The following is a 13,757-nucleotide window of genomic DNA, read 5'->3' as shown; positions in this document are numbered from 1 at the left end:
TTCTAAAGTGACCAACTTTTTTGGAGCACAGTGAAGGCGGTGTGGTTAAGTGACAGACTTGGGTGTCCTCCGGCCTGGTCTTGCACACCTGGTCTTCCTCTTCTGACCGTGTGCTTTGCATGGTTTGTTTCACCTCTGTAAGCCCAGGTTTCCCCATCTGTAATGTGGAGATGAAACGTCAGTGGGTGTGTCCCCATCTGTAACATGGGAACTACTGCCTCACAAGATTAAATGCCAGTAGGTGCCTGGTGCATAGGAAGTCCTCAGATTTTTACGAAATCGAATATTTTCCTACATACAGGTTTAGCATTCGGGTGGGTCTTAACAGCGGAAGTCAAGGTTTGGTAAACATAATAACTTAAGTGAAGGTTCTGGTAAGGGCTGGAACAAGCCAGTGTCTCCCCCTGACACGTGTCCTGGGAGCTGGCCACTCACACTAACACGACTGTTGTTGTCATTTCCTCAGGCACACGCGCATAGGGTCCCTTTGGTATCCTCAGTTCTTTCTTTCCCTGGGGTACAGATTAGCCTAGAGTAAATCTAGGAGATGATCTGGGAGGTGCTGAGAATGCGTTTATCCTAAGAGGGTCCTCCCAGCTAGCAGACAGCATACATACTTCCTGAGTCTTTGAACCACAGATTGTATTTCTCCATCTGTAAAAATGGAAATAACATTTTCCTTTTACAGTGATTGTGAGAAGAACTTGAGTCCTGTTAGCTACAACTCCAGCAACTGAGATCCCTTAATCAAAGGAGGGGAAAAAGGAAAGCCTTCATTTAAGTGAAATTAGTGTGCATTTGTCTCTCTCAAAACCTACTGGAATGCAGAGCTTGAAAGCCTTTGTGACTCTCATCCGTGCCTGTTAGGCCTTTGCTCCATGCTCTCTCCCCTCTGAGACCACCTTCCTCGGGTCCTCCCGTCCACAGGCCAGAAACAAGGCTGCCAGTATACTCAAGAGGCAGTGCTCCCCTTCCTGGCTCCCCTTCCCTGTTCTGTCTGGGTCAGATACAGACCCCTGGCCCAGCCGGGAGGAGGAACGTTGCAGTGTATGAATCAGGCTCCTGGAAGCCAATTCCTGCAGCCCTGTGTGGAAAGGAAGGGCTGCCCAGACATGCCCACTAGAGTCCACCGGACAGGAGAGGGTCCCAGACTTAGAGCACACATCAAGTCACTTGGGAGCTTTGAGGGTATTTGTCCTGGCGGGTGTTCTCCGAGTGTCTTCTTGGATCTCTGCTTCGATACCTTTCGTTGTTTTGGATAGTCTAGCCCTACCCCCAGTAGTTGGGATGAGGGAGCTCCCCATTGCCCTCATCTGTCCTGAGTCTTGGGGCTGGCCCTCTTTCAAGTGATCTCGCCTTCTCATGCGTGTCTTTGCTGGATCTTATGCAGGAGTGAGTGCGCACACCTACCTCCAGCAGTACAGGGTAGGATTGAACGTGACCACACACACGTTCTCACACATGCTCATTCTGATACACACTCACACTCACACGTGCCTTCACACTCACACTTGTTCACATGTACACGTTCTCACACACTCGTTCTCTCACATGCTCGTTACCTTGCACTCGTTCTCACATACACGCACACTCGTTCTCATGTACGCTTCTCCCCACATGCTCATTCTTACACATGGTCTCAAACATGTGTTCACACTCACTTGTTCTCATGTATGTTCATTCTCACATGTGTTTGTTCTCACATTCTCACATTCGCATTCACACTTACACTTGGTCTCATGTACACTCATTTTCACACTCATTCTCATGCTCATTCTTACACGTTCTCAAACATGCTTACTCTTTCTCACACTTGTTCTTATACACACATTCTCACACATGCATTCACACTCACTTGTTCTTGTGTACATTCATTCTCACACATGTGCTCGTTCTCATGCTTGTTCTTACACACGCATTCTCATGTGTTCACACTCTCACATGAGAGAGTTCTCTCACATATGTACATTCATTCTCATGCACTTGTTCTCTCACACTCATTCTTACACATACACATATTTTCATATGCTCTCATGTTCGCACATACACTTGTTCTCACACAGACGTTAATTCTCTTACACACTTATTCTCTGGTACACTCATTTAAAAAGAAATTCTTTTTAATGTTTTTTTTTTTTTTTTTTTTTTTTTAGAGAGACAGAGTGCAAGCAGAGGAGGGGCAGAGAGAGAGAGACACACACACACAGAATCTGAAACAGGCTTCAGGCTCTGAGCTGTCAGCACAGATCCCGACGCAGGGCTCGAACTCACCGCGAGATCATGACCTGAGCTGAAGTCAGACGCTTAACTGACTGAGCCGCCCAGGCGCCCCTCTGATAACACTCATTTTTACACATCGCTCACAAGTCACGTGTTCATTTTCTCACACACAAGTTCTCCCTCCCCTCTCTTATTTCTTCCCCCTCTGTGGCTCTGGGCTCTTCCTGTCCCTATCTCCCCTGTGTTCAAGGATATGACAGCCCGTCCTTCAGGCCCTTGAAAGGGTCCCTTTCTGGGGGCTTGTCTCTTGCATTCACATCCCTTCTCAAACCCAGCTGAATCCTGCCCTTCGTGAATCCTGTTCCTGCCTCCCTGGTGTTTTGTTTCTCTGAGCTTGAGTAACATTTAAATGCATCTCATGGTTTTTTGGGTTTTTTTTAATGTTTTATTTATTTTTGAGACAGGGAGAGACAGAGCATGAACAGGGGAGGGTCAGAGAGAGGGCGACACAGAATCTGAAACAGGCTCCAGGCTCTGAGCTGGCAGCACAGAGCCCGATGCGGGGCTCGAACTCACGGACTGCAAGATCATGACCTGAGCCGAAGTCGGACACTTAACCGACTGAGCCACCCAGGCACCCCCATCTCATCGTTTTGACAGGGGTCATGAGAGTAAGCCGTCTGTCACCTGATGTTTTATAATCTCTAGTTTTTTAAAAAATATTTTTTAATGTTTATTTGTTTTTGAGAGAGAGACAGAGCATGAGCAGGGGAGGGGCAGAGAGAGAGAGGGAGACACAGAAACCCAAGCAGGCTCCAAGCTGTCAACACAGGGCCCAGCGTGGGACTCGAACCCACAAACTGCGAGATCATGACCTGAACGGAAGTCTGATGTCAACTGACTGTGCCACCCAGGCGCCTCTATAATCTTAGTTTTAATGTCGCTTCCAGGGGACCCATTAATCTTTGGATGTTTCCCAAGCTTTCTGATTGAACAACATGCCCCAGGCTCATTAGTCTGGAATCAGCTGTTTCTTTAGAATCCCTTGGAAAATGTGTTTAGAGGTCATGATCAGGGCGCTGGCCACTGCCCATTGCCCCACTGCCATTTGCTTCTGCACCTGTTCTTTCGGTGGGGGATGGGCACCCAGTATGAGGGGATGGGTGGGGGAGGCGCCAGCATGAGTTTATATTGGTAGTTGCAATAAATTTGTATTTCATTTCTCTTACTCTGAAAAATAGTTTTTCAGTACTTCTTAAATTTTTTTAAGTTTTGGTCTGTCCGAAACAAACTTTTGACTCTTCTGGTTCATACTTGTTTATAACTATCCACTTCTCAAAGGGATTTGAGAAGTTTTATTGCTGCAGCTATATGGGTAATTGAGATCATGCCATTCCTTATAGTATTTCTTCCACAAATATAAAGCACAAGTCAGTGTTTCTAATCAAGCTTTTTTTTTTTTTAACCTGTCTATATCCACTAAACGGAATCTTTTTTTTTTTTTTTAATTTTAACGCTTATTTATTTTTCAGACAGAGACAGAGCATGAATGGAGGAGGGTCAGAAAGAGAGGGAGACACAGAATCCGAAACAGGCTCCAGGCTCCGAGAGGTCAGCACAGAGCCTGACGCGGGGCTCGAACTCACGGACCGTGAGATCATGACCTGAGCCAAAGTCGGAAGCTTAACCGACTGAGCCACCCAGGCGCCCCCAGAATCTTTTTTTTTTAAAATGTTTTTATTTTACTTTTGAGAGAGAGAAAGCATGAGAGGGAGAGGGGCAGAGAGAGAGAGGGGGCGACACAGAATCCAAAGCAGGCTCCAGGCTCTGAGCTGTCAGCACAGAGCCCGACGTGGGTCTCGAACCCACAAACTGTGAGATCATGACCTGAGCTGAAGTCAGAAGCTTAACTGAACTACCAGGCGCCCCTGAATGGAATCTTATCTTAGCCAACTATGTAAGAATTATTCTAAGTAAATACCCAAATACCCACTAGAAAAATGAGCAAAATAAGATACAAGTAATGAATGGATAGAACGTGTTCCGCTAATATCAGGAAAATGCAAATTGAAACAGTGATAAAGTACCATTTTTTTTAACTACCAGGTGTACTGACTTTTACTGTCAGTTTTTGATGAGGGTAAAAAGAAAGAACACTTTATACATTTTGGGTGGGGATTTAAATCAGTACAGCATTTTTTTCTTTAGGGCAACTGGGTAGCATCTCTCAACAAAAAATGAACATATGGGGGCACCTGGCTGGCTCAGTCAGTGGGGTGTGCGACTCTTGATTTGGGGGATGTGAGTTCAAGCCCCACATTTGCTATGGAGATTATTTTTAAAAAATAAAAATCTTTGGGGCACCTGGGTGGCTCAGTTAAGCATCTGATTCTTAATTTCAGTTTAGGTCATGATCTCACGACTCGTGGGATTGAGCCCCACATCGGTCTCTGCGCTGACAACACAGATCCTGCTTGGGATTCTCTCTCTCTCTCTGCCCTTACCCTGCTCGTGCTCCCTCTCTTTCTCAAAATAAACTTAAAAATTTTTTTAAATAAAGGAATTTAAAGTAAAATAAAATTTAAATTAAAAAAAAATTTTTTTTTAACATTTATTTATTTTTGAGACAGAGAGAGACAGAGCATGAATGGGGGAGGGGCAGAGAGCGAGGGAGACACAGAATCGGAAGCAGGCTCCAGGCTCTGAGCCATCAGCCCAGAGCCTGACGCGGGGCTCGAACTCACGGACCGTGAGATCGTGACCTGAGCCGAAGTCGGACGCTCAACCGACTGAGCCACCCAGGCGCCCCAAAAATTAAAATTTTTTTAAAAATGAGTGTATATCTTTGACCAAAACTTTCACGTTTTACATGCTAGTCTACATATGCTATAAGAACACGTATGTAAGATTTTCACTGAATCATAACTTATAATAAAAAAGAAATTATAAATACTCTAAGTGCTCATCAATAGGAAAGTTATATAAATTATTATTCGATTTTACTGGAGGAAATATTATCTAAAAGCAAAACAAAAAAAGAGATGGTTCTCCAGGTACCAATAAAGGACAGTGGCTTTGATTTTTCCCAAGCGAAAAGCAAGGTAAGGTATAGGACAGTATTACATACTCCCTCATTTTGTTTATAAAGACACCTGTATGATTTGATAATTGGAAATAATCTGGATACTTAATATTTTTGCCCTTTCTTTTTTAAAACAGCTGATAGAAATTAATTGGACAGGACTGACTAATCTTCTCGATATCCCTGGATTAAAGTAAGTATGATGTCATGACCTATGGTTAGCTTGTTTATGATATAATGTGCAGTTCTAGTGTCATGGGAATAACACAGAAAGGGTAAGGCCTGTGTCCAAGGCAGACTCTGAGCCTTTTCACAAGCTCTCACATGTGACTCAGGTGAAGAGACTCAGATTCCTGAGACCTGCGTCTGAGGCATGGGGACCAAATGAGTGAAAGGGGAGTGGGTGAGAGTGTTTGACTGGGTCCCTCACCCTTCATTTTACTTTTTACTCATCATGAGGCATCTTTCCAGCTTTGGTGGGTTTGTTTTTTTTATTTTTTTACTTTTTTTTTTTTTTTTTTTTAAGTAGTCTCCATGTCCAAAGTGGAGCTTGAACTCGTGACCCTGAAATTAAGAGTCACATGCTCTACCTACCAACTGAGCCAGCCAGGTGCCCCAAGTCCCCAAGTGTTGGTGTTTTAGAAAAGTAGCAGCCTTTTAATAACTTGTAAGTTCATTTTTAAATTTGGTTTTTATTATTTTCCCAGAAAAATAAAGGAAACTTCAAAAATGAGTATATATTATAAAACTAGCCTTCTGGGTTGTTTTCAGGCTGTGCTGCTGCCTTCCGTTCCTCCAGCATCCCCTCCCGGAAGGCAGGTGTAGGCACTGGCCTGGGAACATGTAGTATCACCCAGGAGTCTGGGTGTGAGAGCTGAGAAACCTGGAGTTTCTGCCTTGTGTCCCTGGGAGTCCTTCGTTATTCTGTAGCAGTCTCACATTTAAAACATGAGGGAATTTGGGGCACCTGGGTGGCTCAGTCGGTTAAGCATCCAACTTCAGCTCAGGTCATGATCTCACAGTTCATGGGTTCGAGCCCCACATCTGGCTCTGCGCTGACAGCTCAGAGCCTGGAACCCACTTCAGATTCTGTGTCTCCCTCTCTCTCTGCCCCTCCCCCACTCATGCTCTGTCTCTCTCTGTCTCAGAAATAAACATTAAAAAAAATTTTTATAAACATGAGGGAATTTGCCTAAAACAAGCTTATGAAACTGTGAAGGGCACATTCCTGCTGTGAGGGAAATGAAGGCTTCCTCATTGGGTCACAGCCATCTGTCTTATCTAATGGAAGGCAACTGTTTGTGGCAAACCTGTTAGTTGTTGCCAAGCAGAAGGTTCTAGAATCCTGCCTTTGCTATTTACTTTTGTATTTTAGGGTTGCACTATATCACTTACTGGTTAGTGTTACATATGTTCCTGGTAGATAACGTTTTAATGTTTTTTTTTCTAAAATAACTCAGAAATTAAAAATTTTTTTCTATTCCTGTGTGTTTGTTTATGCCCCTAAAATGGTAATTGGAAAGAACTTTATTCTGTTTCATTATCAGGGAAAAGTTAGGACTTTAATAAAGTGAGGCATAGTGGGGCACCTGGGTGGCTCAGTCGGTTGAGTCTGACATCGGCTCAGGTCATGATCTCGCGGCTTGTGAGTTTGAGCCCTGCGTCGGGCTCTATCCTGACAGCTCGGAACCTGGAGCTGCTTTGGATTCTGTGTCTCCCTCTCTCTCTGCCCCTCCCTTGCTTGTGCTCTGTCTCTGTCTCTCTGCTCTCTCTCAAAAATAAGTAAACATTAAAAAAAAATAATAATAAAGTGAGTCCTAATAATAAAAATCTTTTTTAGGTACTGTGGTTTTATGGATCTAGAAAATACTGTTACTTTAAAAGATCTTTGCAAAGAACAGACAACTTTAAGAGTTCTTGAAGTATTCATTAGGATTCTTGTTTGCAAGCAGCAAAGCCAACTCAAGTGGTCTTAAATAAAAAAGTAAATAAATGAGTAGGGGGCGCCTGGCTGGCTGTCAGAGAAACATGTGACTGTGGATCTCGGGGTTGTGAGTTGGAGCCCCACGTTGGGTGTAGAGATTGCTTAAATAAATAAACCTTAAAAAATAAAGCAAATGAGTAAATAAATACTGTTTTTTAAGACAACTTGTTCGTGTATCCAACCAGTAAGCATTGAGTGCCTGCCATGAGCCAGCCACTGTTGTTAGTGCTGGAGTGTAGCTGTGAACAGAACAGCCACACTCCTGTCGTGGAGCTCCACTTCCAGTGGCTCGTTCCCAGCCCCTGTCGCCGGGCAGGCTGGAGCATTGTGTGGATGAAGTCAGGCAAGTTTTGGTGTCCAAATGATGCCCTAAGTGCTCTCTGTCCCAATCTTGACTCTGCTGTTCTCTGCATGGGTTTGTTATCAGGCAGGCTCTTGCTATGAGGTAGCAGCTCCTCTGTTCTTCATGCTTAGCAACTTCAGTCTAAAAAGAACCTTCCGCTGGTTCCAGCACGAGTTCCAGGGCTGATTTCTGTTTGTCCACCCATCCTTGGACAGATCCTGTGATTCTGATGACCAGGTCTTCTGCCTGCTCCCAAAGGAGGAAGAGAGGACCAGGGTGAGGGGCTGGGGGCAAGCAATGGAAGAACCTGCCCCAGACCTCTCATCCAGGCGGACAGATGCTAGGCAGCCAGCAAAACAACAGATCACTCTCACCATTTAGTGTGGAAAATGTGTTCTCCTTTGTATATCATGGGAGGGCTGAAATAAACACAACCTTGTCCAAAGCAGCTACCCTGTAAATAGCATCATATTAGTTGCCTTACAGGGTGAGCCAGAGGGCGTGTTTTGCCTTGGCAAGCCTGCAGCTGGGGGAAGTCAGTCCCAAATCATTTATTTTTTTTTTTTTAATTTTTTTTTCAACGTTTTTATTTATTTTTGGGACAGAGAGAGACAGAGCAGAACGGGGGAGGGGCAGAGAGAGAGGGAGACACAGAATCGGAAACAGGCTCCAGGCTCTGAGCCATCAGCCCAGAGCCCGACGCGGGGCTCGAACTCACGGACCGCGAGATCGTGACCTGGCTGAAGTCGGACGCTTAACTGACTGCGCCACCCAGGCGCCCCCCAAATCATTTATTTAAAAGAGAGTTACAGGCGCACCGGCTGGCTCAGTCAGTAGAGCATGATTCTTGATCTTGGGGTTGTGAGTTCAAGCCCCATGTTGGGTGTAGAGCCTACTAAAAAATAAGAGGTGCCTGGATGGCTCAGTTGGTTGAGCATCTGACTTCAGCTCAGGCCATGGTCTCATGGTTTGTGAGTTCAAGCCCCGTATCACGCTCTGTGCTAACAGCTCAGAGCCTGGAGCCTGCTTAGGGTTCTGTGTCTTCCTCTCTCTCTGCCCCTCCCCTGCTGGTGCGTGGTGTCTGTCTGTCTGTCTCTCTCTCTCTCTCTCTCTCAAAAATAAACATTAAAAAAATACTTAATAAAAAATAAAAAGGGAGATCTATATCACACACATGTCTGTATACATTGAGATACATATATACATATACTCCATTTTATTTAATGATTTTTTTTTTTTTTTTTGTCAGAGAGCATGCGTGGGGGAGAGGGGCAGAGGGAGAGTGAATCCTGCGTAGGCTGCACGCTCAGCGTAGAGCCTGACATGGGTCCCGATCCCACAACCCTGGGATCATGACCAGAGCCAAAATCAAGAGTTGGACACTCAAAATGATTGAACCACCCAGGCACTCCTAATTAATGACTTTATATGTAGATAGGTTCTCTTTATATAGTAATAGCTTTAACTATTTTATGTATAGAATTTTATGCATGAGACACACAAAATACATACTTATACTTAGTATTTAGAGAAATACATTTATCATTAAAAATATATACTCATGTATATTAGAAGTATAGAGGAAATACCATTCAGAAACAAAGCCATGGGACACGAGCGTCCAACTCTTGATTTTGGCTCAGGTCATATCCCAGAATCGTGGTATTGAGCCCCACATCGGGCGCCGTGCTGGGCATGGAGCCTACTTAAGATTCTCTCTCTCCCTCCCTTTGCCCCTCTCTTCCTTTCACATGCTCTCTCTTAAAAAAAAAAAAAAAAAAAGCTATGGTATAAAAGGAATATATAAAAACATCTTTTTAAGTAAAATTGTGTATTCATATATAATATAACTTATACATAATTCTGTAAAATTTATATAATATACAACATTCTGTATTTGTATTTTGTATTTATATAATATTTTGTATTTTATGTTATAAAAGTAAATAGTAACTTTGAACCTAATATAATGAAATCTCGCCTTGAGCATTATAAAATGAACCTCTACATGCTGTATTCATTGATTATGAAAACGAAAGGTATCATAAGATAATAATGCTTGAATTGCTGCGCTTTAGCTTAAATTTTGACTATCCCCACATGTTCCAACGAAGAACCCTACAGGGATCCTAAGGAATGAGAATTAGGATAGAAACAAAAGTGAGGTAAAGAGGCAGCAGTTCCGAAGGACAAAGAGGACTGGACACGATAGGAAGCCCTTCCAGTGTGACAAGATCGTGACAGCAGCCGGGACAAGCAGAGGGGCAGCCGGGAGCAGCACCGCAGCTCGGGAAATTCTGGAGGAGCCTGGACATGTGCACAGGGGGATAGAAAGGAGAGCAGGGGTGAGGCACCAGGGTGGGCCTTCTGCTGCTTTCCCGGGTGCTGGGCCGGAGTCTGCACAGCTAGGCGGGTGGTGAGGCGGTCAGCCTGCCACCATAGCAGCTAGGGGATTCTTGAAAGCAAGTCGTCATCAAAGGGCTCTCTGCTTCAGCAGATTTTTTTCAGCAGAAACAAAACCAGTATTTTGGAGGGGGTGGGGGATGCCTGAAGTAAGAAGTGCTCCGGCATCCAAGCCCCGAGGACCGCCTCACACCGCTGCGTCGCAAACACGTATCCGGTGTCTGCCGCCTAAAACCCTCTGAGTCTCTGTGGCGTGTTAACGTCTGATTAGCCGACCTTTTCAGAGAGTTGTTGTCCGTGTTGTCTGTGGAGTTGTGGGTTTTCAGTCCTTTTTCCATCATGAATGGAAACGTTCTAAGTAAGGTAAGCCCTGTGCCTCGTCGTTGTATTCGGATGCCCAGCTTGCAGTGAACATTCGGTTTTTATTACTCACTGAACAACGGTGACTTCCACTCTGTCCCAGTGGCTATTTTTATATGTACGGTTACTTTACACATTTATGTTAATAATTGTAACATCTGAAAAGTCCTGGCAAGAAGTAAAACTCTCTTAAAAACTTCAGTTCTGGTTAAAGGCGTTCTTCCATAGCAATGAAACTTCATTTACATGTGCTTTCAAAAATGTTGTCACATACATACTGCTTGATTCTCAAATTTATCCCAAAGAGTAGGCAAAAATATATCAAAAGTACATTGGTTTCTTTATCCTCCACTGCTTTATACATATTACTGAGTTCTCTGGGCAGTAGTTAATTCAAAATTATTACAGTGGTGAGTACCCAAATACAGTGTGAAGAGAATAAACTGTAAATTCTTCTACTTCATTGGGACCTATGGACATACAATGAGAGAGAAATTTAATGTTAGAAACATGGAATGAGTAGATGGATGTTTGTTATGGTATTCTCTGCACTTTTGTGGATGTTTGAAATATTTTATGCTAAAAAAAAATTTAATGTATCTTAGTATTAGGTCAATGATAAAGTTACATAGAATGTATGAAACATTTAGAATATTATGAAATGTAGCCAGAATATATTACCTTGTGTTTTCAGCTCTACTCAACTATATATCTCAACTATACATACACACACACACACACACACACACACACACACACGTGTGTGTGTGTGTGTGTGTGTGTGCGTGTTTGTGTACATACACATATACATCCCACATAATGGTCACCATAGCCATATCACAGCTCCTGCCTTAAAATGCTTGTTTTAAATACTGTTTTGGAGAAATTCGACAACTCCAACCCTGTAAATGGGATATTAGATCATGTTTGTGCTTACCTTTGCTATTAAAGGCAAGACCTACTATTGATGTGCCTGATAGTTGGTTTGTTCTTTTTTATTGCCCTCCTAATAGTGGTCTGTCAGATACCATCATTCTGGATATAATATCAAACTATCTGGTGCTTCCCAATCGGATCACCGTTCCTCTTGTCAGTGAAGTTCAAATAGCACAGTTGCGGTTTCCTATACCAAAGGTAAGTATGCCTGTGCCCCTGTTAGCACTTAGGTGTAGATATGGGACGGCCTATCACATATTTGGGTGTTGTAACTTGCTGTGGTTCTCTTAGCAGTGACCTTGCCACATGGATCTGGATGTGATAGTTTGGCCTGTCACAGTTCTTGAGGGATGGGCTAAGGTACATCACAGAAACTTCAGGGCAATTCTTAATCCTCAGCCGTGAACATCCAAGGTGCTTATAGGGATTTAATCCTGCAAATGCTATTCTGCAAGTCCTAAAGGACAGCTGTGACAACTTAGTTGTCATCTCAGAAAGCATATACTATTTGTAATAACAGAATCTAAGAGCTTAGTACGCGATGGGAACTTTGTGTAATGACTGGTACACGTTTTCTCTCAGAGATGAGAATATGGTCATCTCGAGTCCTCGAATAAGTTAACATGGCAGAAGCAGTGCTGCTGTTACCAACTGCCCTGGATGAAATGGGAAGGCAGGCCTCGGTCTCAGAGCACAGCCCTCGGGCTTAATAGCAGCTTTGGTCTTGGGGTGTATTACTTGGCATGTGTGGACCTCATTTGTTCATCTGTAAATTGGGGATGGTGCCTAGCACAGAGTTAGGTCACAGATATTGGAGTCACCTTCATTTGAGTAGACTAAGCACCCTCATCCCACGACTGAGAACTTGCCGGTCAAGGACCTAGAATTCCCTCTAATGGTCAGACACGTGCTTGGAGTGGATAGACCCTCACAGGTTAGTGAGAACTGTTAATCTTAAAGATAAAACCCCCAGTTATTTTACCAGCAAAAATGGGTTTCTTCAGGAACGGCAGAGAATTGCAGTCTGGGACAATTAAGCTGTGGCAAAACCACAGGTGACTGTGCAGAACAGAGGAGAGGAGGCTCTTTCACAGAGGAAAGGGGGAGCCGGGAGGGGCCGCTATAAACTCAAAGCCCGTTGGGGTGAACTGGGAGCCCGAAGTGTGGTGGCTGCTCGTGAGCTGAGCTGTCGCCAGGGGAGGAGGAGACCTTCCCTCCTCCTGCCGGGCTGGCAAAACAGCGTCACGTGGAAGGTGCATCTCTTCCCGTCGGGTCTGCAGTGGACAGTGGAGTGGTGGTGCCTGAGCCCTCCCAGTGCTGGCCTCCCGACCCCATTCTAAAGGTTTCCTTTAATTAATTTTCACAGAGCTTTTCCTGCTTGCTCCTTACCCCCACCCGTGTAGTCTGTCTGCACTCCTGTCTGTAATGAGTGTGATACTGATGCACACAGGACAGCTGATTTTTTTTTTTTAATGTTTACTTATTTTTGAGAGAGAGAGACCCAGAACATGAGCAGGGGAGGGGCAGAGAGAGAGGGAGACACAATCTGAAGCAGGCTCCAGGCTCCGAGCTGTCAGCACAGAGCCCGATGCAGGGCTCGAACCCATGAACTGTGAGATCGTGACCTGAACCAAAGTCAGACACTTGACTGAGCCGCCCAGGCGTCCCAAGTTGATTTTACTCAACAGAAGGTGTGGAATTGGTCCTCTTTCAGTGGAGGTGTTGTGTTCAGTGTTCTTCCTGAAGTAGAAGGAGACAGCCTTTCCCTGATGTTTGTTACGTTTTTGTAGTTAAGCTGGATCTCTGTAACAGTGCACAAATCCTCAAACACCTATAAGCTTTCTTATATTTTTTAAAAGTACCAACACCCCAGCTAATTGGTGCCCAAACTAGTTATAACATGGGCATTCAGGTTTAATGGAACACTACATATGAGAAATGTCATTTTTCTTTAATTTACGATTTTCATCTCTGAAAATGCAAGAATTCTTTTCCATGTAGAAATCCTCATGCTCCTTTGCGTCTTATACTTTTTATTCTCTGAGCACGGTGAGTACTGAAGCCGTGCCCAAAGCCAGCCTTCTTTAACCTTGGGTTTAAAAGTCAGCACTACTTAAACATGTTGCCAGATTATCTAAACTTTACACACATGAAAATGTAAACAGAAAATTCTCTAAGTTTTTAAAAGTGTATTTATCTGTAAAAATGCATGTCTTCCTAGCTGATGGGGTCAGGAATATTGCCCAGTGATTTTAAAAGCGTTTGTTTAAGGGGCGCCTGGGTGGCTCAGTCAGTTAAGCATCCGACTTTGGCTCAGGTCATGATCTCATGGTTCATGGGTTCAAACCCCATGTTGAGCTCTGTGCTGACAGCTCGAAGCCTGGAGCCTGCTTCGGATTCTGTGTCTCCCTCTCTCTCTGCCCCTCCCC

General features: G+C 44.1%; 1 protein-coding gene across 4 annotated transcripts in view; it reads left to right on the top strand.

Moving 5' to 3' along the window:
• Positions 1-13,757, top strand: part of ESYT2 (extended synaptotagmin 2) — an 81,345-nt gene that overhangs the window by 38,705 nt on the left and 28,883 nt on the right. For all 4 annotated transcript variants that reach the window (XM_047096990.1, XM_047096989.1, XM_047096987.1 and 1 more), the window contains 2 exons: positions 5,440-5,495; positions 11,406-11,526. In XM_047096990.1, the coding sequence (XP_046952946.1) occupies positions 5,440-5,495; positions 11,406-11,526 (177 nt within the window). The remainder of the gene's footprint in view (positions 1-5,439; positions 5,496-11,405; positions 11,527-13,757) is intronic.

This window comes from Lynx rufus, unplaced genomic scaffold, assembly GCF_022079265.1.
Source record: "Lynx rufus isolate CCGP_SWC_20201006 ecotype Redwood Valley unplaced genomic scaffold, mLynRuf1.p SCAF_4, whole genome shotgun sequence".
NCBI lineage: Eukaryota > Metazoa > Chordata > Mammalia > Carnivora > Felidae > Lynx > Lynx rufus.
The sequence above is the reverse complement of the archived record's forward strand: the minus strand, read 5'-3'. Positions and strand labels throughout refer to the sequence as shown.